Source organism: Colletes gigas, unplaced genomic scaffold (assembly GCF_013123115.1).
Source record: "Colletes gigas isolate AHSC1104 unplaced genomic scaffold, ASM1312311v1 Colletes_gigas_Sc00002, whole genome shotgun sequence".
NCBI classification, from domain to species: Eukaryota; Metazoa; Arthropoda; class Insecta; order Hymenoptera; family Colletidae; genus Colletes; species Colletes gigas.
This window is the reverse complement of record NW_025106631.1, coordinates 837,994-863,692: the sequence shown is the minus strand read 5'-3', so window position 1 is coordinate 863,692 and position 25,699 is coordinate 837,994. Positions and strand designations below refer to the sequence as shown.

Genomic DNA, 25,699 nt, shown 5'->3' with positions numbered 1-25,699 from the left:
TTTATCATTACTATTTTGATAGATTATTAGTAATAATAACAATATATACACTGTATTATTGTAAAGTACAGTAATATTAAGATATACTTAATATATAGTGAAAATTGCATTAATAGTGTGGCTCTTCTAAAAGCAATGTGTATTTAGGTACCTTTAATGGAACATTATAAATTTTACATTCAAGAGATGTTCACGCTCCCTATATCGAAGAAAAATCTTACACTATAATATATTATTGAATTGCTATTTTTAAGAAACATAAATGAAGATGGAAAAGCAATTTGGTCACTTTCAAACTGCTGCAACGTGTCCAAGAAATTAAAATACTAATGCATGACGTTATTAAGATGAACTGAAAAATATGTAAAAAAAAAAAAAGTAAATAGTCTGTAAGGTATGAGCCCAAGGCATTCATAATAATTTATATGTAACTTTTCATTAGGTAAATATGTATTCATAAGACTGTTAAATGAACTGTAAATGGAAATTTGTATGTAAATCAGAGAAAATAAAATTTTTAAACAATTTTCTTTATTTCATACATGGTTATATTTCATGTAACAAAATATAAAACAGTCATAAAAAAATTAAGCAATTTACTGTTTATGAACCATTGCATCTCAATAACAAAAAATTAATTTACAATTGAAAAATACTATAAAGTCACATTTATAGTATTTTAGACAAAATTCCATTAGTATAACGTGTTCTATATTTAAAATTTGCAACATTCAAAATTATAAAATATAATTATTTTTCTAATTATCTGTTTAGACTTTCTTTTTAGTACTCCGTTAAAAATATAATAAAAATTTAAATGCATAAAAAGAATTTTTCATTTTTTATGAATTTAAATTGAATTCATTATTTCACAATCTATATTAGGTCGTGCTTTTTTTCAATTTGTAAGCATTATACTTGTACAACCTAAGTTATAATAATACATGAACAAATAAATACTATTATTTTATTAACAACATATCGGCAATTAATGCTGAAATTATACAGTGTAACAAGGCTAAAACTATCGTTCGTTGATATTCTCCTATGTTAAAATAGAATTACATATGTACTCGCGAATAAAAACAATTAACAAGTATGTCTTATTACACTAATTGTTTTCTCTTGACTAATTAGGAAAGGATGTCTGTAAAATAGCGTTCAAAATCAAAAGTTTGTTAAATAACAATACAATCCCTTTTGTTTATTAAAAAACTTATTTTATTCGGAAGAGGAATCATTTGGTTCATCATTTCTCATATTTATTTTAATGTATACGTACTTGCGTAACATTTAAGAATAACAAATTAAAATGTTACATTCATTTGTAAACTAACTTTTTATGTTTCATTCGTAGCTTTATTCGTAAATTATAATTCGTTAAAAAGAATTTTAAACCGACATCTACGAGAACGAAGCTGTACACAAAAGCTAGTTTATGAATGAATCTAACATTTTTATGTTTACATTATTCATGAATAAAATTTGTCCAACTCTACCGAAAAGATTCGAGATTGAAAGTATTGATAACAGATAATTAAATTTTCCCAATACAATTGAATAATTGTTCGTATTATGTTTTAAAACCGTTCAATTAAGTATAATTAAAAATAGTTGGAGTAAGGTCAAATTTGAATTAATTTTCATCAGGAATACTCATGAAAATTTAATGATAAATATAAGAATTGTAATTTTTTATTATAATTGTCTACCAGTACTATAATTTATGCCAGCTTTTACACAGGTGCAATAATAATGTTGTGTATCATTATTTTTACTAATATAATTAATAACTATTATTCTTGATGTTGTCTAAAGGGTTTTAATCATTTTATTTAGACCAGATGGTATAAAAGCTTATTCATACTACTTAGGAGCAATAATAGATAACTTCTAATTAATAGAATACAATAAATATACCGTACCAATCAGAAATCGGATTGCGTCTAGCGCTTTTCATTTTATAGTACAGTTTACAGTATGGACAAGTTCTTTGCATCATGTATATACATATTTGTTATTATATGACTTGCGATCACGAATATATTTAATACAAGAGGTATTTTTCTGTTATACTTACTGGAAACGTGTCAGTATAGAATTAAAATCCAAAAAAAAGAGTATTACCTGGACTTTGTTTGAATGTTCTAGATACTTTTCTTTAAATTGTTGAAAAATGAATAGTGGAGGGAACATGTTAAAATAACTGTAGAAACAGGACGTCAGTTTAATATAATAGAGAATAAAAATTTTATTTATTAGAACAAATTAATAATAAATAATAAATAAGCAACTTTTTTTTTATCTTACGAATAGTTATCACGTATGGATGATATCTGTATTCTGTAACATGAACAATTATTAATAATTTTATATAATCAACATGCAGGAAAGAAATCAACTACACGTGTGTTAGTCTATGTTATTAAAAATAATAATAACTGTCGGATATGTATTATTAAAAGTATAAATTTTATGTACTATTCGTAATATCTAGGAACGTTAAGGGCCCGCTAACCATTCATTTTAACTGCGTACATCTTGTTTTCCAGTGCGCATGACCGGAAACACGCCAAACCTGACAACTATCGAGACTCAATCACTCTTTTCGTTGAACGCTTTGCTGAATGAGGACTGTTCATCGGGATCCGTTTCAATCCACGACATAAAATATTATAAAACGTTTACAAAATGACTGAAACTCTTCAATTAAGAGGAACGCTTCGTGGACATAATGGATGGGTCACACAAATTGCAACAAATCCAAAATATCCGGATATGATATTGTCTTCTTCACGTGGTAAGTTTACAAACATACTGTATCTTGTAATGAATTTATCTTCGTGTAGACGTATTTGTTTAATATTGTTGCATCGATATTGATTATCTGTATCAAACATTAAGATTTATTTCATAATTATTTTTACAACAAGTTCTATTATAATTAATACATAAAATAACATTTCGTAATATAATGGTACGGGTATATTATTTTATTAATAATTCTCTTCCGATGTGTGCTCGTTTATTATTTATTGGAATATCAAACATAATTTGATTATTTTCTAGGTGTGTATATAGCATTTTCGTTCGTATGGTATGCAAAATACAAAAATTTGATTTACAGATAAAACATTAATAGTATGGAAGTTAACACGCGACGAAGCCTATTATGGTATTCCTCAAAAACGGTTACACGGTCATGCTCATTATATTAGCGACGTAGTTTTATCCTCTGATGGAAACTATGCTTTATCCGGTTCGTGGGACAAAACTTTGCGCCTTTGGGACTTGGCTGCAGGTCGTACCACACGAAGATTCGAAGACCATACCAAGGTGTGACATTTTTCTTCTGAACTACGGTCGTCATTCTTCACGAGACGAATGGAAGCTTTTTTTTTTAAATTTTTTTTTATCTAAATGCCACGGGCAGAAGATAAAAACTATGTGAGCGATGGGGAATATACTGAAGCTTTTTTTTATATATTTTTTTTTGTCTTTAATAAATAGAAGAGGTGGGCAATTAAGTCTATGGTATTGTAAGTATTTATTACATCTGGTATGTGCATTCGTATGAGAGCAAATTAATTAAATGGATCGAAAAACTATATGTTAACAGGATGTTTTAAGTGTTGCTTTTTCTGTGGATAATCGTCAAATTGTATCTGGCTCCCGAGATAAGACGATCAAGTTGTGGAATACTTTGGCAGAGTGCAAATATACCATACAAGACGACGGACATACAGACTGGGTCAGCTGCGTGCGTTTCTCTCCTAATCATTCGAATCCTATTATCGTTTCTGCAGGTTGGGACAAATTGGTCAAGGTATGTTATTATTTTATATAATATATTATTTTTCTCGATTATATATTATGATGCATACTTTTCTTTAACATGATATCCATGAGTGTATGCGGATATGGGACTGATTCAACAAATCGTGAACAGTTTGCTGTAACTATTAGTCGCTTTTAGTTTTACTATGAAAATTGTTTTTAGGTCTGGAACTTGACAAATTGCAAACTAAAGATCAACCATAGTGGACACACAGGATACCTTAACACAGTTACCGTGTCTCCTGATGGTTCGCTCTGTGCTTCTGGTGGCAAGGTATGTATTAACATTAAAATTTTGTTATTTAAAAGAACGACTTATTAGACACTTAATAATTTATTTACTTTTTTTAAACTTGTAGGATTGTAAGGCTATGCTATGGGATTTGAACGATGGGAAACATCTTCACACTCTAGACCATAATGACATAATAACAGCTTTGTGCTTTAGTCCTAATCGTTATTGGCTCTGTGCTGCGTTTGGACCATGGATCAAGATATGGGACCTTGAAACGAAAGAGATGGTCGAGGAACTGAAACCCGAAGTTGTATCTGCGACGAGTAAAGCAGAACCACCTCATTGTTTGTCTTTAGCATGGTCTACTGATGGACAAACACTATTTGCTGGATATTCTGATGACACTATTCGTGTATGGCAAGTTTCAGTATCTAGCCGTTAAGTACTCTATGTGCAAGTAAAACAATAAAAAAAAAAAACGAAAAAAGCCTTTAAATTTTAACATTTAATTTATTTATTTACATGAAACTTTTATACAATCACTAGACTACGATTGAAAGATCTATTCTTTCTTGTCGTGTTCAGACTTCACAATTTTTTCTTCAAACTTTTCAAATTCTCTTTTTGCTATATGATCAGTTTCATCTTCTACTTGAATCACTCCGAGAACCTCTGGAATATAAAACTGCATCATATTTTGAACTCCGTTCCTTAAAGTAACCACAGAGCTTGGACAGCTTGTGCAAGAACCTTGCATTTTTAACTTTACTATGCCCTCTTCAAAACCCTGTAATTGGATGAAAATGTAACGAATATTTTAGCCTGAACCTTGGTTTAAACATAGATTTTTCAACTCGTGAAAAAAGCCAAACTTATGATAACATATGTATGTAGAATTACTAATGGTATGCGGATAGTTCGAGATTATTTGGATTCGGGCCAAGAAATCGGCGACATAACACATCATGAGAAATACGTTGATTTCTCAGACAATACATGACTGGTGGTTAAATCTGCTTCGGGATTGTTTGAACTGCATTTAAACTCGCCGATTTGTTGATTGCCTGAATTTGAGTCGACTACTTGCATACTCCTAACCTAACCCACCTAATTATTTGTAGTACAATCATTGTTTAAAAACGAAAAATTGTACCGAGTACATACCACGAATACAATATCACCTCCATCTTCTTGAACTGTTGGTCGTATACGAGTATCTAACAGTTCCTTTATCATTTGCACTATTTCATCATCATCCTCGCTGACTTCTGCAAATAAAAAATTGTTAAACATGTTACAGTATTGTTCATCCTTTCAAAATACCTATGAAGCTATCATAATACAAGCTACGATATTAAAAGCTTTTAATTAACAACATACACTATGTATTCATTAATAAATATATAAATTTGTGTTATATTAAGTTCTATAAATGTGAAAAAACTTTACGAGTATCTGCTGCAGGTTGATTTTCGTTTAAAACTGGCAAACCACTCGCAAAAAAATCCATAATAACTGCAAATATTTCTGGCTTTAATAATTTCCATTCAACGTCCTCGTCCACTTTTGTAATTGTAATAAAATCAAACCCAAAGAATACAGATTTTACTCCTTCGACTCGGAACAACATTTTTGCAAGCGGTGAACAATATGCTTCCGTGGCATTAGGGAAATCCTTTGTTTGACCTTGTTCGAGTAAATTAACTCCAGGCAGAAACTTTAAACTATTAGGATTCGGTGTGTCTTGAGTTTGAATGAACATATTACGTTTCTGCGTATCGATAACACCAAATTGTTTTGTAGGAGAAAGCAGGCATGATTTTAGCATACAAGTGTTACTGCGTGCATACGTATGTAAGGTAGAATTTATCAGGATTCTGTAACATGACATTAGAAATATTAGTGGAATTACCACTATGTTTTTATTTATACTTATAAATCAATATTGTATTTTGTTAGCTTACTTTGGATATCGGTACGTTGTTAATGGTTTACGTACTAGACGCCGGCTTATTATCAATGAATTTATTAAAATTTTATCCATTGTGCTTTCATCAGTTACGTTTTACTATAAAAAATGATTATTTTGTCTTTGCGGTTATGTTGCGTTTTATAATTGCATTTGACATTTATCTGTTTACTTTAGTTTCCCAACGTTTTACTTATATCTATCATATGCGTTGTTTTGTTATTTTTGTCACACTTCCCAACGGAAATAACATTTAAAAAGAATTCGAATCGATATACAAAGTATCGCCGAAAATATAGGATTTTTTTTTAAGATCAATGGTTAAAATATGATCAGGGTGTCTTTTTTATAATTTTTTTTTCATTATGGTCGAGTGTGTGAAAAAAAGGTTTATTTTGCCTTATTTCCCGACTCCCTCGAGGCGGCCCGAAGTATATTCGCGCTTACTTCGGGCAGCTTCGGAGAATCGAGAAGGAGAACGAGTGTCAGTTTGTCTTTGTCGACTCTCCCAAACTCTACGAGTTCATGTTCCCAGTGCACCTAGTACTCGTCCTGATAACACCGGGTAATATACGTTTCTGGTTACCTGTTCGTTCTTGCTTAAATGTTACAACTGCAACCGTATTACCAATTTTTGGAAAAATATCCCAGCCGAATGAAATACCCTAGAGTGTCGCTACACGGTCCACTCTTCATTCGATAGTATTTTTTATAATTGAGTGAATCAAAATGGCCGCGAAAACTTTGTAAACGGAAACGTTTATTTTGATGACACGAAGAAAATTGTATGCCCCGATTATTATTCTCGATCAGAGTGAATCGAATCGGCACGAAATAAGTCTTAATTGTCAAGAAATTGAATACATGTAGATGACAATGACCGAGGAAACACAATTATCTGAGACAGCCGCACAAAATGAGGCACAAACTAGTTCTCCAGATGTCGGAAAAGCTAAAGATAATAAAAAAGAAAAATGCCGGCCTATGACAAAGGTATTGTCGATTAAAGTGACGCTGAAAGTATTATGAACCATTTACTGTTCCTGTAAAGTATTTTTTTGGCTACATGCAATCTACATAGATTCCATACACTTGAAAAAACGAAGACGCAAGTTCTATTTTCGGCGTAAAATGTTTATAACAGAAATTTTATAAAAGAACACTATTCGTGCGATGCATCTTAAGTAAAATACTGTCTCAGATTTAAAATAACAATCCGTACACGATGTACGATAGTAAAAGCAATATTACTATCAAAGCTGGAAAATGTATTGACCTTGGGTCATACGCAATAATTCGTTTTGTTTTTTGAATAAAAAATAAAACGTATTTAAATTATATTTAAAATAATAAAATAAGAATGCTTTTGTAATAGTTATAAAATATAATTATTGTATATTATAATATTAATTAATAATAAGAAAAATAAAATGTGTTTATAGGTAGTAATACGGAGACTCCCTCCAACTATGACTCAAGATCAGTTTTTAGAGCAAGTTTCCCCTTTACCAGAAAATGACTATCTTTATTTCGTGAAGGCTGACATGTCAATGGGACAATTTGCCTTCTCTCGTGCTTATATTAATTTTGTCGAGCAACAGGACATCTTTATGTTCAGGGAAAAATTTGATAATTATGTATTCGTTGACTCTAAAGGCACAGAATATCCGGCGGTAGTTGAGTTTGCACCTTTCCAAAGGTTACCAAAAAAAAGAGTAGGGAAGAAAAAGGATTTAAAATGTGGCACTATAGAATCAGATCCTTACTATGTAAGTTTCTTAGAAAGTCTTAAAAATCAAGAGGCAGAGTCCAATGTAGCACAGCCAAAAACAGAGTATTCCTATCAACCACCTGATAGTAAGTTATTTTCTAATTATTTAAATATGATACGTTTTGTATTAGAATTTTTTATCTGATATCTATACGTTTATATTTTGTACATTATTGATACAGATACGCCAAAAAAAGTTACAACCACACCGCTTCTGGAATATTTAAAACAACGTAAACAAGAGAAACAGCGTCTTAGAGACGAGAAACGCGAGGAGAGAAGACGAAGGGATTTGGAAAGGAGAAGGACAAAGGAAGATCCTATTATATCTAAGGTGATACTATATCTTTTATTTGTATTCGATTGGTACAAATGCACTCTAACGTAGCTTAAAAATATAAGAAATACGGTGAAGAATAAAAAGCGGTATAAATCGAAGTATATAATGAAACTTTTATACTTAAATTTTAAGCATTATTCTCTACTGTATTTTATGATACTAATCTTTTCATGCTACAGTCTGCATGTAACATTGAAGATAACCAGAAGTATTCCTTCCTTTCTACTTCCTCAACTATCAAGCCAGCAGATGTATTTCTTGATCATCCTACTGAAAATCCAAACATACCTCACAAATCTAAAGGAGAAGTCTCCAGTATTGGAACTTTAAACACAACGACAATGAAAAAAAATACATTAAACGTGCAGTCTTATAGAAACGAAAATACAGCAGTGTACATAAACTGTGTTAGAAGTATGCCTCGTATTAACGAGCATTGGCATTGTAGTAATAAACGTCAAAAATTATTTTACTTTTACGAAGGAAACTGCAAAGAAAAAGATACCGATCGCAGAAAAAATAATTACGATCGTTGGAATAACATTAAAAACAATTATATTTATAATAATACCAAGTACACGCCTCGGTACGCTAACAATAAAAATTATTTCTCTGCCTTGTCAAAATCTCAATTCAGTACTTTGCACAAAAGTTGGAAAATGGAAATATCGACGGAAGTATCGAAATCAAGAAGTTGCAGCGCTGTATTTGATTACCAAAAACTTTATCCTTTTAAAACCATTTATGAGAAAGGACTGCCGGCATGTCGTAAAAATTCATGAAATAGGAACTGCAAATGATTAGCAGGGAAATTTATGTTGACCATATATCGAATGTTAAAAGACATTATGGGAGAAAAAGAATTTATTATTTATGCGATTTGTGCGATTTAGTTGAACGCTATATATTTTTTCTGTTTGATATTGTGTGTCAAATTTGTATGCATTTATTAAGATATATAAGTAATTTATTATTGCCTAGCCTGTATACATGAAATTTTGTAAGAGAAATTGTTTTTAGAAAAAAAAGTGAAAATTCTGTGTTGCTTTATTGTAATTTATTATACAGTTTACCGTAATAGGTTCTATTAAAATTTATTACCAGTAATAATTTATTATTTACAATATAAATTTTGTTTTGTTATAGGTATTAAAAAATCCAGAACTTGATAAAGAAATGTGTAAAGATAATAAAGAAAATAAAGAGGAAAAAGATAAACTTTCGCCGAAAGATATAAAGAATCGTATTAAAAAGGACGATAAGTTGCGTGAAAAAATACCCCGAGATCGAGATTCCAAACCGATAACGAAAGGATATAGAGAAAGACTTGAAGACAGAAATAAAGATAGGGAAATAAAACATCAGAGGCGTCACGATGATAAAAAAGTGTATGGAAGACGCGATGAAAGGGATAGTATAAAAGATGATAGAAGAAATGACGTAAAAGATGATAGAAAATGTGATTTTAAAGACGATATTAAAGATTATAGAGAACGAAAAATTGAGGAGAAACGTGGTAAAAGTTATGAGAAAATGAGGCAAGAGAAGAAAAGACTTGCAGAAACAAAGAAGCAAAATGTCGAGTTCAATATTGACACTGAAAGTAGTACAAAATCAAAAAACGAAGCAGAGGATTCTCAGAGAAAGGAATCGCAAACTGATTTGTACGAAACTATTAAAGAAAGAGAGGAATCTACAAGAAGTAATGATAACACAGAAATTAGTACAAGTAAGGAGAAAGAAGAAACCAACGAGAAAATAATGTTAGCAGAAGAATCTGTACAAGATTTGGAACAAACAAAAAGACAGAAACATTTAGGTGAGAACTTTGTACTTAATAATATTAATGAAAATAATTGTTTACCGACACAATTTCATAAGCAAAATATATTATATTTTTATACATTAATGTTGAATTATTTACAGAAATTTTAATGGCATCCAATGTAAGTAATAAAGGTACCGAAAAGTCGAAATCTAACGAACATATCAACAGGGAAAATAATCAAGGCAATGATTCCGAGGAGAAGAAAGATTCGAAGGTCACTAAAAGGCGTAGTTCGCTCGAAAGTGGTGGTGATGGAGGTACAGGAGATGGAAGTTGTTTAAGGCGACACAAGTCTTTAGATGGAGGAGATCAGAATAATCTACAAAAGGCTGAAAACGAAGATAAAGAAAAAGACAAGAAAGATCCGCGATTAGAACGTCGAATTAGAAATAAGGTACACATTTATATTAATAATAGCTTATTCCTCGATTTACGAAGCTGTTAAAGTTCTATATGTTATTAAACCTTAACAGGATCGACCTACCATGGAAATTTATCGTCCTGGAATGGGAAAATTCAGTAAACAAAGATTAGAGCGAGAAAAATCTAGTAACGACGAGCGAGCATCCCTCTCACAGAGTCCAACACCAAATCCCAATACATCAAACCTTTGTAAATCAGGAAAGCCTGGAACAGAAGTACGTTCTATGACGTTTAAACGTAGCGTTAGTCGTGATTTAGTATAGCAGATACTAATTTCTACAAATGCGATCAAATATTAGTGATACATTTGTCAAGCCTCTGTTAACATACAAGATTTTTACACTAGTCTTTCTCACGATATACAGTATCATACAGTGTATCTATTGTACACAAATGCATAATAAAATACAGTGTCCTACTTAATACAGAAAGTTAATATCGAAAAGAAAAATCGCGAGCCGCGAAGTAGCGAACTCTTCTCTGTCATTTTTGTCGCTTATATTATTCATGGTGAGGAAATCTGTTGGTTCAGGGATGACGAACTTTTTCACAAAAGTTCCACCAACGATCAACCGATTTTCCCACCATAAAGTTTCTAATTAGGTGCCCGGCGAGCCTTCGTCCCAACTCTACAGAATTGGTGTAGTGGGGGGCAGTTCTTCTGCGCTTGCGCGGAACAAAAAAGTAGGGGAAAGAGCCACAACCACAACTGGCTTGATAGCCGCCAGTTCGTCATCCCTGAAATGGATTGCACGAGATATTATTTATGTATATAAATAACAATGTATCATTTTACAGTTTTACAGTGTAAGTAATAAAAATATATTTCAATAAGCACAATATTCTTAAAAAGGAATTTACATAAGTGACAAAATAAATCCAGCGAAAAACTGTTTTTATTCGAATTAGTATTTACGGGGTTAGGTACATACGTTTTCTATAATATTGCCCATTTTTCACATCTTTTCAACCTTCTCTTCTATTCGTCGAAATTTCACTTCACTTTTCTACATTTATCAAATTCATTGCATTCATAAATAAATATTACATATTGCTAAATTTAAAAGTTGTATTATACGAAGCTACGTAATTTTTAATTTGAATAAGAGATTTTATGACGGGTATGGTCTGAAGGTTCCGTTAATTAATATATTTAACAAATATTGTTAGTTTATAAAGGATCTATGCTTAGATTCCTGACTAGAACAGCAGACAAATGAGATTCTTTCAACGTCGCGTGAATTTGTTTACACGAAGTCCTATATTAGTTCCAGTTGAATGAATTGTACTTTATTAAGTTACTATTTATCAATCATTATAGTTTTACAGTAAAATAGTTACTTAATTATATAAATTAAAATATGTTTAAAAAATATAAAATAACAATGATCTACGATACCAACGAGTTTCTATCGTAAATCACGCGATTTTATTTACAGACTTTTTACTGGACGGAAGTGTATAGAGATTTCCCTTTATTTTCTGAAGCTTCACGTAGTTTAATCTCTTTTATTTGTATATTTTTTAGTAGTAGGTAAATGTTGTACCAGTGTTAATCATAAATATTTTTCAGATACTACTTTGAATAAATTCGATACATGTCAAATGCTCTTTTCATGGACAAGTCAGAATAGATAACCTTGAATCGAAAGGTCGTTAAAATTGTACCAAACATTAATTGGCTAGTATTCTAAATATTGGCCATCAAGCAATCTTCGTTCCGTTTGAATTAAGTAACTATTTAGTTTACTTACAAGTTACGACCTATCATTCATTCAAAATAAAAACGAACGGATGTAAATAAAGGGCCTCATAGAGGCAGGCCCTCTAACTACATCCATTGAACACGACCATACTCAACATCGATTCTGTAGCTTTGTCCGAGAGATAGTAAGAAACTAGAGATTATTCGCGTAATAAAATCGTAGTGTTCTCCATCAATAAAGAAGTTTGGCATAATTTTGAAGTTATCCGCTAAAGGAACGTAACGATAAAATTTTGGTAATTTGTCTTTATACATTGATTTTAGTAAATCATGGGAAGAGTAACGTTTCTGATGGATTCGTCATATAGGGACCTTATCGCTGTGAAGGTTAGACAATCTGTTAATACATACGAGAGGTCAGTGCACGTCACGTAGTTATTATTCGGAGTTGAGAATTTTGTGCGAATTTATCAATCTCGTAGTGTAACGAGAAAGATATCCTGAGACTCTCTCGCGGTAAGACATTGCGAGAAAATACGCGGAGGTCTCAGGTTTTGTGGATTTGAAGTTAAAGACTTATCCGCGGGAGAAGTGTTTCGCGTACTCGAGTGGTATAACGCTGTTGTATGTAACCGTGGTATTGGGAACTTTGAAAACTTTATTTTATTAAGGCACAGGCGTCTATTTGGCGTCTGTGAAGGGCAGACAGAGTGTGTGACAGGTTATGTCAACTGGATTGGCAGGTGCTGTTTCAAATCAGGTCAGTGTGTTGACTTGCTACCACACCGCTATTCTGCAGATACCTTTCACTGAAGACAGCCATTCTAAATTTTGTATATTTTTCCATGCAACGGAATGCAGCGGATGAAAGGACAAACCAACAATCAAGGTGAGTACATCGTACCTCTGTGCAACATTTTTTTACGTGTTTCCTAATAATATGATTTATAAGACTGGGAAATTTTCCTTGCAAAAATCGCTATACGTGTACGTATATTTTTTTATCGGCTGAGATAGAATTATTTCGAATCTGGGCATGCTATATATAATTTCGGTCAAAGTGTCTCAATACCGCAATCGGTTAACATGGACAATTTTTTAAATGACGCGAATAGTTGTTATGTATATCCTTGATGGATATCTTTATGCATACATATATATAGATATACGTGGTACATTAACCTATCGACATGCTTTATTACATTTCGGGTATTTTAAATTATAATAGAATTATGAACTTATTGTATATTTTGTATAATTAATTTAGAACTGTTTTCTTTCTACATCTTATGAATGTTGTTATACGTTTCAAGAAATCTTTATTAATAAACAAATATATTGGTAACAGAATTAATTACTAATTTTGCAGAAGGCATTGAATTATCAAAATAAGAATGTACACATACTTACACAATAGATGAGCTTTAATCGGTTAAAGAAAACATTAAATTTGTTGCTGTAGTTAATATATCTATATAATTAACAATTAATATTCTATAATATAGAATATCACTTTATGTTAGTTTAAGAATCCTTTAGAAGTTTCAATTCTGTCACAAAGTAGAAATGAACCAAGAGATTTATTTTAGAAAGCTATTTTGCATGTATTTCACACAATTTGTAGAAATTTTTAAATATTTAATAGATAACAATACAATAAATATTATTTTATTAAATCATCAACGCATGTTGTTTATGTTAGTGATTTGAGAAAAGTATTTATTATCTCTATTTTTATAAGATACAGTTTATTACTTATTTTTGTACTATTATATTATTATTATGCGATGTAATTCAAATAATTTATATAAATATAATTTTATTACCGTATGGAGATTAAGTTTATATTTTACGTATACTGTAATTTGACAATGCTTTGTTTTGTTTAAAGACTTCTGTTAAATTTAAGTTATCGAAGAAAGTAACTAAAGATTATTTTATAAAGAAATTATGTAGTGCATTTAGTACATTAATAAGAGAAAATTCCATCTCTGATAGTGAGCAATGGTCCTAAAGAACACCAGCAGCAACCACAGACAGAACATGCTGGCGGAGAAGATACTGGATTTGATTCATGGAGAGGAGGCAATAATACACACCACTCAAGCTATCCGATCGGTACTGGTGACCCGTATAGTCCTTACTATGCAGGTACTTCATTCCCTTATCAAACATTCGGTGCTGGGGATGGTACTTGGTCAAATGGAACAGATCCCGTTGCATTTCTTTCTGGATACGGAGGTCAAATAGGTCACGATGCGTATGGCATGGATGGAATGTTTTCTGCCAGCGCAGGAGGTGGTTTTAGTACGTTTGGTCAGCCTGCGTTTAATTACTTTCATGGAAATGGTGATTTTAGTGCTTGGGGCACTCCAAGGAAGACGCGCTATGAAGATTATTATCAGGCTCCGCGTGGAAATGAAAATTATCCAACACCTAGTAACACCGAAATTAAGACTATCGAACAGAGTGTACAAGGCTTGTCTCTAGGAAGCGGGGAAGTCCCGCGACAAGATCAACAAACAACATCTAATCAATCTATAAAACCAGAAGCAAAGGAACCTAGGAAAATAACATGGGCCAGCGTTGCGAGTCAACCAGCCAAACCAGTTCCTCCGCTTTCATCTTCCCAAGGAATGAAAAAGAAGGCTGGAATGCCACCACCACCTATTGTGCCAGGAAAGCATAATATGGACATTGGAACATGGGGTGAAGGTAAATCTTCTGCGCCACCTCCGACAGCACCGCCGCCGCCACAGGTGCAACCACCTGTTCCGCCACCTCCACCGTTGGTTCAAAGACAGAGACCTCCTCCTCCACCTCCATGTTGGAATAGACAGCCTACAACGCCTCCGTCGCCTCCACAGTCGCAAATTCATATGCCTCCGCAACAGCAGCATCAACACCAACAGCAGCAACACCAACACCAACACCAACACCAACAGCAGCAGCATCAACTTCAGCATCCCCATCCCCATCAACATCATAATCCTCACCAGCATCAACACCCGCATCAGCATCAACATCCGCATCAACATCAGCATCAACATCCACAGCAGCAGCAGCAACAGCAGCAGCAGCAACAACAACACCAGCAGCAGCAGCATCATCATCAGCAGCAGCAGCAGCAACAGCAGCAGTTACAACAGCAACAACAGATTCCACAAACTCAATCACATCCTGTTTTGGACGAGCTGAAAGTGAAGAATGATTATAATCCTGTAGAATTTGATCAAACGGCTCCCGGGGCTAGGTTTTTTGTAATCAAATCTTATTCCGAAGATGACATTCATAGGTCCATCAAGTATGAAATTTGGTGTAGTACCGAACATGGTAACAAGCGATTGGATCAAGCATATAGAGAAGCTAGTCGTGAAGCAGCGCCGTTATACTTGTTCTTTTCTGTGAATGGATCCGGCCACTTTTGTGGCATGGCCCAAATGGTGTCTTCTGTTGATTATCAAAGTAATAGCTCCGTTTGGTCTCAAGATAAATGGAAAGGTCAATTCCGTGTACGTTGGATTTATGTAAAGGATGTTCCTAATATGCAACTTCGTCACATTAAATTAGAAAACAATGAGAATAAACCAGTAACTAATTCAAGGGATGCGCAAGAAGTCCCTCATGCAAAAGGAGTAGCAGTATTGCAGATATTGCATACTTATCGGCATTCGACCAGTATCTTTGATGACTTTGGACATTATGAACGTAAGCAAGCAGAAGAAGATCAGCGTAAAGCTCCGTTAAATGTTATACAACATCATCATTCTTCCAATCACAGAAATAGAGGACACGCAGATTTGCCGAGGGAACATCATCTTCATCAACCGCATTTGCATCACCAACGCAAAGTAAGTAATAATTTAAAGACATTTTAATAAATAAAGCACTGCTTGCATAAATATTATATTTGTTATTGTAATTTGTCTGTAGGATCGTGATGGTGGTCGTAGCAAAGGCAGAGGAGGTTCACGGCAGTAGCGATGGATACAACAAAAATGTAATACTATTCATGATAGTAATCATCGTAAAGAAAGCACGCTGCGACTAATTATCGTCTTACTACTTACCTTTGCTTTCTTGGATACACAAAGGGCTTCTAATTCCTGTGACAGAACTCTCATCATTGAGACTATCTCCTTCTGTTAAATAATCAACTTGTATGATAATTAGCGTCGCGTCGACATCATAAATATTATCTACTCATAACTACTATGAAGAGGAACATAATTCAATTTCACGGGATTTTGAGTAAACTTGCTGACAGTTAAAGCATATAGTGTGGTGTTGCGTGCTATTCGTCGAAAGGTGTTTCTTAAACGTACAAATTAAAAATGAAAGAAAAAAACGAGATACGGAAGAAGAAAAACTGTAATATGTGGACTAACCCTTGTAAAATGCTTAAACTTTTGTTGATAATGAAAAAAATCTATGCGAGAACAATATTCTAAGCAAGTGTCATTTAAATCAATTACCAATTTAAACTTTGATGGACATATAACCTGGTGCCTGTGGCTGAAAGGACTCACCTTTCTTTGTTAAAAAGGTGCAAGGGCTTATTACGACATTTTAAGTTTATTTGTAACAATTATGCTTGATCATTGGATAATAATAGAAATTATTGTCAACCGATTATTTTATGCATATTCTATATCTATTGCAAATTATATATAATATATGTATATATATATTATATACATATTACCTATTATTATATTATTCATGGACTGCAAAAACGATCTAAAATATTATATAACAAAAAAGAATATAATAACTACAGTTACTCTATTGTAACGTCTGTGGTGATGATTATTATTGTACTGTTCGATGAAAATTTCATAAGGTATGATTCTTATTGTTAAAGCTATCTGTTATTTTCTTTCTCTTTTAATGTTCGATACATATTCTTTTTGTCACGGATTTTTTATTTTACGAATATCCGAGTCGAATAGAAATTTATCTATTTTTTCATAGAATTTTTCTAAAACTGTATAAGTATAAAGTTTTACGCTCCTTTGAAAAATTCCTTTACCAGTAATATCACTAAATTTAAACAATTTTTCACAAATTATACGTAGGAAATTGAATATTAATATAATAAAAAAAAAAAAATTGCTTATCTATCGCGGATTTAGTCAACTAAAATATGCAAAATAATAGATTTTATCATAGATTTGATTACTTTTCTGGTAGTTATTATATATACAGATAGTTACATATAGAGGTTAATTTTTAGAAAATTATAATGCAAATAACAAAACAATGAACCTTTGTTTCTTAAGTTTTATAAAAATGAAATTATACTTTACTGTGGATTAGCAGTATTTTAGAAATTGATTCAGATTTCATACAAGATAATCGTGAAATAATAGTGAGAGACTTTGAGTTTATTAAAAATTGTACAAAAATTAACGAATGAACGTGATGTGATGCAAACTTTTTAATCAAGGCATGCTAATTATGCTAATTATTTCTGCATACATGATTTATGGATTACAAGAAAGAGTATCTAAGCGACGTGCAGTAGAAGAAGTCTCTTTCCTCGTTTCTGTATTGTGAATGTTGCAAAAACGAATGCATCTTATTAAAGTAATATATCAACGTTAAAAATTTATGACTAATGTTTTTGAATCACTACATCGTATTTGTAGTTTAAGATGAATTAAGTTGTTCAAGAACTGGGCATCCAGCAGTGCCCAAATAATTAAAATAATTGATCATATAAGCTCTATTAAATTTCCGTCTTTCAGTTGATTAAAGTTTGAAAACTTTCCTGAATAATTTATTAATAACAATTTCATAACAAACGATTATTCGGTGAGAAAATAATTACTATTTCCTCAGTCAAAGTTTAAAGTTTTCTATTTAAACTGTTCGGATTCCAAAGATTTATTTGAACTTTATTTTATGGTTGATACAAGTACGTACTATTAGTATACAGACTGATATCTGTATATTATCATTGTATTATAATATGCAGACATGCGATTAGTATACTCATAATGTATTTACACCGTTTAATATTTATATTGTATAATCATGTTTGACTAAATGTTGAATCAAACTAAAAATTTAACTATTAAAAAAAAAATTACACACTTGTTAGGAAATGAATTTTTTTTGGAGAATTTTTAATATCAGATTCAATTTCGATTGATAATCGAATGGTGATTGCGTTCAACATAACTCCCATGTAAGCTTTATGGACCTTGCGCAAAAATGTACCGAAACAACTTGTTTGAGAAAGGCGTAGGACAATTGTGTTAATCGTGATTATCAATCGTAAATCACAGACCTTTGTTCGTACTCTTTTTAATCATTCCATCTTACTTCTTTTTTTGTATCTCTTTTCAAGGGTTTCTCTACGTTTTGAGGATCCACAGAATCGTTCGCTGTCGCTAAACCTGGACACAATTCTTCCGGCGGCGGTGTACGTGGCCTCAGCTCCCCGTGTTCTCCTTCATACTTACGTTCAGCTTGAGCCTTGAGATCATTTAAACAATTGATCGTATCAAGATCGCGTTCAATAGTTGCTTCGGCTGGCTCGACCGTATAAATTGCCGCCTCTTCCGCGTTCTGTTTTTTTTTCGCCTCGGCCGCGATATCGTCGCCGAGTAAATTCCGTTTAACGAAATAATCGCGAACATTGTCCCGTACTTCCCCCGAAAACTTCTCGGGATTCGCCTCCATGTAACGATACACGTAAAGATCGGCCCCATCTATCGTAAAATAATGATTATAAATATTAATCGTCGCGCCTATGTAAAAGTCTTGAGGCGTGTAGTAATCCGGATTGTCTCTTCCGGTGTTCGGTTTCGGGACCAATGTAGCTTTCAGGAAGCAACCTTCGCGACGTCCCGAATTACGTTTCTCGAGCTCGTGCACCAGTATCGTGCCATTGCTCAAACTATACTCCAAAATGAAATCGCGATTCTTGTCCTCGGGATGTACCGCGTCCATTCTCATGGAGTAACGTAGCTTCTTCGGGAAATTGATCAGCTGCTGCACGACGTTCTTTCTCGGCGGTTTAGGCACGAACGACAGACAACTCATGTAAGTATCCTCGGTTGTGCCGAATTTTATGTGCGCCGGAGCTACGTATTCCGGCGTCGGTCTCGTTTTCTCCGCCGGTAGAGGAATTCTTTCCGGTTGCGTTATCCCCAGCATATCCGAGTAATATTTCCTCGTGAAAGAATCGCAATCGTGCAAAAGAAAACCTCGACTGAATATAAAAATCGTGCCGCCTATCTGCAACGAGAGACAAAAATATAATGCACGTACGAACGTAAACAACGATAAAAAAAGATCAATCCTAGATATAGTCAGATAAAATGTAATCTGATTAATGCAATGGCGGTTTTGGAAAAGCTCAAGAGGCGGACAAAAAGTTAAACGAAAACATTAAATTATTGATGATTGTTCAACGTTCGAAAAGAAAATTATTTATCGTATAGTTATTTTACAGTTGCACACTTAAAGCATACATTGTTGTTCGTTCATTGTGTAATCATTATGCGTCACGTTTGTCGTTGTAGTAGGTGTTTTTAGACGTAAGAATCAAGTCAATCATTTCATTAAGTTGTACTATACGTCCTGTTCAGAAAACCGTGACCCGTGACGTAATTTTACATGTAAATAGTTTAAAAAAAATTTGTTCGTGAAAATTCAAGGGCAATTGTTCATATTAGAAAATGAACCTTACACTTTCAAAGTGTCGTGGGATAACAAAATAATTGTTGTTCGCGTTTAAAAAACAGAACCAAACCGATCACTGACCACGAAATCCTTTGGCGTACAGTATTCGACGATTTCTGGATCGCCGTATTCCAAGTACACAGCCGGATAAGACGACGGTAGATTTTTCCAATCTTTCGGTACTTTCATTCGTTTTAATAACGTCGCCGCTGGATCCTTGCCGCTGTTAGGCTTTTGTATCTCGCGCACGGATATCGTGTCGTCCGTTAAGAAATACATTATCCGGTAAACATCGTCGTTCCAAGTAGCGGTGAACGATAATATCATCGTATCGTATTCTAAAAACCGACGTCTAGCATCGTCCGGGATCGGCGTGATACGCGCCGGTACCTTATGCTTGGACGCACGAAGCGACGTGTAAGGATCTATAGGAGGTTCCTCCTTGTCCCCGACATCTATGCCTTGACTGTTTAAAAACTCTCTGGTAAATAGATCGCAATCGATAATATGATAAACTACGCCATAAATACCTGCAATTAATTCAATGGTAATATATTACCAAAGCAAATTAAATAAAATTATTAAAAAAAAAAAAATAATCAAACGTACCTTTGTTCGAATGAATATATATTTTATATAATATGTAACATGCAAATTTCGCGTGAAAGAATTTTATAATAAGATTATTTACAAGAGATATTCATTAAACGTACATACGTCAATCCCAACGTTAAAATCCTTCCAACGAAGCGTATCACCCGCTACATTTTTTACAATTTTGTCACGTTTAACGAGCTTTCCTTGTTGAAAGCCGGCATTGTCGACCGCGGGCTCTATTACGCTAACAGTGTCATTCTCCAAAAAATATATTATATTCACGTGACGTATCCGGAAGTGTTCGTCCGGAGAATTGAACACCCCTTGGCGAAAAAATGCTTTGAAGCAAAGGCATTTCTGTGCAAATAGCGCATAGTGTGGGATCACTTGACGATGTGCGTATCTTTTCGTACGGCCGTACGTTAACGATGGATCGTAGCTGATTTTAAACATTAATATTTTCATATTAGAAACTTTTAATGCGAGTATTATATTAATTATTATTACTTACTGTGCAATAGGTACATCTTTTATGTATGCGGTAGATGCCGCATCTATTGGCCTCCCTCCAATACCAAAATTACTGTCACGTACCACTCGATAACCATTCAAGAAATTAAATTTTTGCAATAATCTATAATCGTCGATCTTTAAAAAGAAATTAATCTTTAGTTGTATTCGTTTAAATAATAAATTTGTTTCAGTCTTTAACTTACACTTTGATCGCGAAATGTATAGCCTGGTATAAGTGGTAAATTTTCCATACTAAATTATAAAAGTATCGAACAATTATGTAGTTTTAGAAGACATTTTCATAGAACGATACCCCAAGTCATCTAACTGTCAAAGAATCTGTTTGAATCAGTTTCTATAACAACACCGGTACATACGTATTGATGTAACAGTAACTTTGTAATTTTATAGTGGTTATTATCATTAATTTATAAAAGAACAATAGAATTTAATAATTATATCATTACCAGGTAAAGAAGAACTAATTGAAATAATATTTAATCATTTATTTCTGCATAAATTATTGACAACGATTGACGACATTGGATGGTTTTTTACTAGAACTCTTAGTTGCCCTGACAGTGAAATCACAAACTAATTATTTCTTTGAAAACAGCCATACATCCCGCAGACAAGCAGCCAGCCACTGGTACAGTGATCAACCATGCGAACGCAATGTTACGAAATAATTTCCATGAAACTCCCTCACCACCCCGCGAAGCCCACCCCACACAGACGACTGATCCCACTTTACAATGTGTTGTTGACACAGGTAAACCAGCCTTACTTGCCAACAAAACTGTCACTGCTGCTCCTACCTACAATCAACAAGAATATTACCCTCCATTATTTATATTTTATATATTTGTAAAATATGTGTACCTCTATAGTAAATCCAGTTGTTGGTGTAATACGTGCTAAGTCTTGTCCTAAAGTCTGTATAACTCTACGCCCCCACACCCAAAGACCAGTCGATATACCTAGACCACCGTACAATAATATCAGCAATGGAGTTTCTGTTTCTTGTCTGGCCGATCCATCTGCATATACAGCCCAAAGTGCAATAAGTGGTCCAATTGCGTTACTAACATCATTACCACCATGCGCAAAACTACCAAACGCAGCGGTCAGTACTTGCAAGAAAGCGAACAGTTGAGACATTTCTGGCGGTTCTTCGTTTTTCCGGTCAGTTTCAATCGGAACACCCTCTGTGTCCGAACCTGCCACTATTAAGAGAGGACTAGCACTGCTATTACCGCGCAATTTTGGCGCCGCTTCTTTTGCATTACCATTACTACTACTGCTACTACTACTATGTGGGGCCTCTGAGATAACAGATAATGCTGTGGTTTCTTTTTTATCACAGGTACCAAACTTTGTTGTTGCTTTTTCGTTGCTATTAAGTGAAAGTAATATCCTTTTCCTTTGCCATGGCACAACAAATAAATAAACAACGGTTGCTGAAAACAAACCAAAACCTATCGCAGCTAGTAAACTGCCCCACCATGGCACTTTGTCCAACTTCAGAACTGAAAACAGATACAAGATACATAGCATTAAGTTTAATAATGCAATTGATACAAAAAATACATTAAAAGGAACACCATCTTTATCGTTTCGCAAAAAAGATCAATATTTTTATAACATTTTAAGAATACTGTCTAATTTCAAATAGTTCTCTTTAAGCTTTAAACGTGCTGGTTTCCAATTCTAATATTCATTATTAGAATTAGAGAAATTTCTATTATGTACTTCTTATAAATAAATTTATGTACTTCTATTATACATATGTACCGTAATTCTGTAACCAGCATCTTTTTCGACCATAAAGATGGCATTCCTCCAGAAGATACAATTATGAAATTTATTTACGTTTAGGTCCGTCGTGTGCAACTGATATAATATTAATGGCAACAGTGAGACCATACGCTAATGGGAGAATATGAAGACCTTGTTCTAAAGGCTTACTAGATTGCAGTACAGATTTTCTTAGAAGCCAAAATATAGCACCTGATACAATTCCACTAAGTACAGGACTGGCGAACCAAGATGCTGCTATATTTGCAAGAGCTATCCATTTCACCTATAACGGTATCATTGTATCGCGAAACGGTATTTATTTATTTTTAAGTTATTAGGATAATGATTTCTACTAACCCCTGCAGTACCTTTACAGACAAGCGAAAACCCAACTGTAGCACCAACAATGGAATGTGTTCCAGAAATAGGTAACCGTAACGCTGTTGCTAGTATAAGCCAGATACCAGATCCAGCTAAACTAGACAACGCTCCGACCATTAATTCTTTTTCGTAGCCTTCGTACAACGTAACGTCTAATATACCTTTTCTCATCGTGTCGGAGACCTAAAAGGGTCATTGATTAATTTACTTTGAACATCTTGATAGATAAAATGCAATTAAATTCATTCTTGCGATACCTTATAGCCAATGAGTACAGCTCCAGCAATTTCAAATATAGTTGCTAAAATACAAGCTTGAAATATTGTAAGTACTCCAGCACCGACGCTTGTTCCAAAACTATTGGCGACATCGTTAGCTCCGATTCCAAACGCCAAAACAAAGGCCACTAAAAACCCGACTACTACTATCCATACCAAGTTTTCATCGTACGGTACACTCATTTTTATTCAGTTAATACTTGTTCCTTTTGAGCTGTTAAGATATCTTTTGTTTTTATGCATTTGTCAAATGACCAATGTTATAAAATATCCTCTCGCCATATCGTTTAAGAGTAATACATTGTTAAATCAGACGACATGTATCTAGGAAGAACTTCCGGTTTAATCCGTTATACATTTACATGTAAATATCAATACATCAGAATATATTTCTTTGTTTACGTTTCAATTCATATACGTGTTGTGTAAATTTGTATACATATGTAATTTATTTCTTTATTTTACTTCTAGTACAATCAATTTTGTAACTTTGTACATGTAGCAGAGGTAGTATTTTGGCGCAGCACCTGATATATTTAGCATTATATCTTTTTCTAACAACAACATACAGTTACCAATATGCTCGTCAGCATCGAAAGTGTCACTTTGTACACACTTTTTCTTTAAATATTTTATTATTTTTTGTCAAGTGTAAAGTATGATGTTCGATTCTATAATGACTGATTATCAGCGTTTTCCGTGTTTAGAAACACGCTGATCGCTGTTTCTCGTTTTCCGTGTTTGGAAACACGCTGATCGCTGTTTTTCCGGCATCTGTAATTAACCAAAACTTGTGCATTGACATTTTAGCGTACATGTCTTTCAGATGTAGTCGACGTATAAAAAAGTAAAAAATTTCTCGAAAGCAACGCGACTACTTGATTCAACAATTACCTTCGCACGCACATCATAATTGTCTTTAGAATCGAAATTAAGAAACGAGGTACCCACGATCGAAATTTAATTATCAGACCGAACCATTTTACCAATTTTCTCACGCTCGATTCCGAAGGGATGGTGTTACCCTTTCACGTTTTACGCAGAGACAGTTCGAATCACAGTAAAAATTCACATTCCTGAACAGATTTACCATTAAGACATTTTTACTTGTGCAATACGAAATAATAATGAAACCCGTTGCGAAGATATAAGTTGTAAGTACTTATGAGACACAACAATTTACTAGGAACGATTCTGAACCACTATTGCGAACTATATACAAAGCAATAATATATTACTAGAATGGAGAAAGCTTTCAAGCATATTCGATCAAATTTCTATAGAAAAATTTTTGTTAATTCGAATCTCCCATTACCACTTTTTGCATCATTCTTCGCACGATCTTCCGTGTAGGTCACGCATTAAGATTCTTCTTTTGAGAATTGTACGTAAGATACGCATTGGATGACTCGATGATACAAGAAAACAATCCAACGATCACTGAGAGAAAATAACGGTAAAGATGGTGATTTAGTTTTTCACTCACGAAACTGAAATTAATTTGCGTAAATCTTTGTAACCGGGGGATGCCGCTCAGATCCGCGTGGGGGTGAGATATTGATCCGCCATTTGCCCGCGAAACTATCTTATACGTATAATACAAAAATGGTTTACTGCGGCATAAATCTGACGTGTTTTATTTACAAATCGATAAACAATCGATCGGCTACCCTAGCGTTTCGGTATCTACGCGGATTTCCCTTTAAATGTCATTGCGTTTATGCAGAATGTATTACGCATCAACTGTGCGCCGGATCTTTGTGGGGGGATTGATGAATAAGTCATTGCATAAAGGGTGTTAAATGAGCTACGAATTGATGCGAACATAATTACCAATAATCATATGCCTCCTCTTACATATATCGTTAAACAAAAAGGTCATCCAGACGAATCTTCATCAGTTTTAAGCCTTCAACTGCAACACTCATTTATTATACTCTTAAATGATTACAATAACTTAATTTACGAAACTAAAGTTTTTAGCAATTAATTCGTACGTATTTATATGATTAAACAATCAGATCTGTTTGTTATATAATAATTTATATAAATAAATTAAATATATAGTATAATCGAAATTATAAAGAAAGCATATATAGGGTGTCCTCGGATCAAAATTAGTTCGTTTCAAGGAAGATAGTTTTATTATTTTGTTTCATATGCAATTGTTTTTCAAATTTGATGCTCGTTTTTTTTCTCAACGAAACGATATAGCTTTTGTCATCTGTTTTTAGTCACTATACAGATAATATCAACGCTTATAAATTTAGTTGTTCAAGGTCGAATTTTAATAAGTATTTTCTGGAATACTCTGTTGCAGTTTAGTG

The 25,699-nt window shown here is 33.4% G+C and overlaps 6 protein-coding genes across 9 annotated transcripts; 3 read left to right on the top strand and 3 right to left on the bottom strand.

Moving 5' to 3' along the window:
* The first annotated feature begins 2,590 nt into the window (after nt 1–2,590).
* On the top strand, nt 2,591–4,563 carry LOC122404262 (guanine nucleotide-binding protein subunit beta-like protein). The gene is made up of 5 exons (XM_043408202.1): nt 2,591–2,800; nt 3,128–3,336; nt 3,620–3,826; nt 4,001–4,111; nt 4,197–4,563. The coding sequence occupies exons 1-5, from the start codon at nt 2,692–2,694 to the stop codon at nt 4,512–4,514; spliced, it is 954 nt and encodes a 317-aa protein (XP_043264137.1). The 5' UTR covers nt 2,591–2,691; the 3' UTR covers nt 4,515–4,563.
* A 17-nt stretch (nt 4,564–4,580) lies between these two features.
* Nucleotides 4,581–6,424, bottom strand: LOC122404270 (NFU1 iron-sulfur cluster scaffold homolog, mitochondrial-like). Its single transcript, XM_043408210.1, has 4 exons — nt 6,037–6,424; nt 5,522–5,949; nt 5,237–5,340; nt 4,581–4,859 (listed from the first exon to the last, which is right to left on the bottom strand). The coding sequence occupies exons 1-4, from the start codon at nt 6,114–6,116 to the stop codon at nt 4,635–4,637; spliced, it is 837 nt and encodes a 278-aa protein (XP_043264145.1). The 5' UTR covers nt 6,117–6,424; the 3' UTR covers nt 4,581–4,634.
* Nucleotides 6,425–6,691: 267 nt separating this feature from the next.
* On the top strand, nt 6,692–11,187 carry LOC122399319 (regulator of nonsense transcripts 3A). The gene is made up of 6 exons (XM_043399929.1): nt 6,692–7,034; nt 7,484–7,898; nt 7,995–8,146; nt 9,299–9,971; nt 10,079–10,374; nt 10,454–11,187. The coding sequence occupies exons 1-6, from the start codon at nt 6,912–6,914 to the stop codon at nt 10,664–10,666; spliced, it is 1,872 nt and encodes a 623-aa protein (XP_043255864.1). The 5' UTR covers nt 6,692–6,911; the 3' UTR covers nt 10,667–11,187.
* Nucleotides 11,188–12,534: 1,347 nt separating this feature from the next.
* On the top strand, nt 12,535–18,558 carry LOC122404435 (YTH domain-containing family protein 3-like). 3 transcript variants are annotated; one of them, XM_043408394.1, is made up of 5 exons: nt 12,535–12,868; nt 12,970–12,997; nt 14,107–15,959; nt 16,042–16,108; nt 18,464–18,558. In XM_043408394.1, the coding sequence occupies exons 1-4, from the start codon at nt 12,833–12,835 to the stop codon at nt 16,087–16,089; spliced, it is 1,965 nt and encodes a 654-aa protein (XP_043264329.1). In that variant the 5' UTR covers nt 12,535–12,832; the 3' UTR covers nt 16,090–16,108; nt 18,464–18,558. The 3 variants fall into 3 exon arrangements, with proteins under 3 accessions (XP_043264329.1, XP_043264330.1, XP_043264328.1); XM_043408395.1 differs by lacking the exon at nt 18,464–18,558 and having other exon boundaries at nt 14,107–15,060; nt 15,178–15,959; nt 16,042–16,719; XM_043408393.1 differs by lacking the exon at nt 18,464–18,558 and having other exon boundaries at nt 16,042–16,717.
* Nucleotides 18,421–21,164, bottom strand: LOC122400282 (EF-hand domain-containing protein 1-like). The gene is given in 5 exon segments (XM_043401656.1): nt 18,421–19,356; nt 19,885–20,333; nt 20,517–20,839; nt 20,912–21,074; nt 21,077–21,164. Coding segments are annotated over 5 exon segments (1,959 nt in total).
* Nucleotides 21,165–21,398: 234 nt separating this feature from the next.
* On the bottom strand, nt 21,399–25,270 carry LOC122404424 (sodium-dependent phosphate transporter 2). 2 transcript variants are annotated; one of them, XM_043408366.1, is made up of 7 exons: nt 25,206–25,270; nt 24,267–24,812; nt 23,352–24,146; nt 23,071–23,277; nt 22,786–22,996; nt 21,796–22,442; nt 21,399–21,731 (listed from the first exon to the last, which is right to left on the bottom strand). In XM_043408366.1, the coding sequence occupies exons 3-7, from the start codon at nt 23,553–23,555 to the stop codon at nt 21,501–21,503; spliced, it is 1,500 nt and encodes a 499-aa protein (XP_043264301.1). In that variant the 5' UTR covers nt 23,556–24,146; nt 24,267–24,812; nt 25,206–25,270; the 3' UTR covers nt 21,399–21,500. The 2 variants fall into 2 exon arrangements, with proteins under 2 accessions (XP_043264301.1, XP_043264300.1); XM_043408365.1 differs by lacking the exon at nt 25,206–25,270 and having other exon boundaries at nt 24,688–25,132.
* Nucleotides 25,271–25,699: the final 429 nt, after the last annotated feature.

Coding starts and splice junctions, on each gene's coding strand:
- LOC122404262 (XM_043408202.1), top strand. CDS start 2,692: ATGACTGAAACTCTTCAATTAAGAGGAACGCTTCGTGGACATAATGGA. Junction 3,337..3,619: donor GATTCGAAGACCATACCAAG/GTGTGACATTTT, acceptor ATATGTTAACAG/GATGTTTTAAGTGTTGCTTT. Junction 4,112..4,196: donor TCTGTGCTTCTGGTGGCAAG/GTATGTATTAAC, acceptor TTAAACTTGTAG/GATTGTAAGGCTATGCTATG.
- LOC122404270 (XM_043408210.1), bottom strand. CDS start 6,116: ATGGATAAAATTTTAATAAATTCATTGATAATAAGCCGGCGTCTAGTA. Junction 5,341..5,521: donor TCAACCTGCAGCAGATACTC/GTAAAGTTTTTT, acceptor TTTTATTTGCAG/AAGTCAGCGAGGATGATGAT. Junction 4,860..5,236: donor GAGGTGATATTGTATTCGTG/GTATGTACTCGG, acceptor ATCCAATTACAG/GGTTTTGAAGAGGGCATAGT.
- LOC122399319 (XM_043399929.1), top strand. CDS start 6,912: ATGACAATGACCGAGGAAACACAATTATCTGAGACAGCCGCACAAAAT. Junction 7,035..7,483: donor AATGCCGGCCTATGACAAAG/GTATTGTCGATT, acceptor ATGTGTTTATAG/GTAGTAATACGGAGACTCCC. Junction 9,972..10,078: donor AAAAAGACAGAAACATTTAG/GTGAGAACTTTG, acceptor AATTATTTACAG/AAATTTTAATGGCATCCAAT.
- LOC122404435 (XM_043408394.1), top strand. CDS start 12,833: ATGTCAACTGGATTGGCAGGTGCTGTTTCAAATCAG. Junction 12,869..12,969: donor CAGGTGCTGTTTCAAATCAG/GTCAGTGTGTTG, acceptor AACGGAATGCAG/CGGATGAAAGGACAAACCAA. Junction 15,960..16,041: donor ATTTGCATCACCAACGCAAA/GTAAGTAATAAT, acceptor ATTTGTCTGTAG/GATCGTGATGGTGGTCGTAG.
- LOC122404424 (XM_043408366.1), bottom strand. CDS start 23,555: ATGAGTGTACCGTACGATGAAAACTTGGTATGGATAGTAGTAGTCGGG. Junction 22,997..23,070: donor TCTGTAAAGGTACTGCAGGG/GTTAGTAGAAAT, acceptor ATACCGTTATAG/GTGAAATGGATAGCTCTTGC. Junction 22,443..22,785: donor TGCACACGACGGACCTAAAC/GTAAATAAATTT, acceptor ATCTGTTTTCAG/TTCTGAAGTTGGACAAAGTG.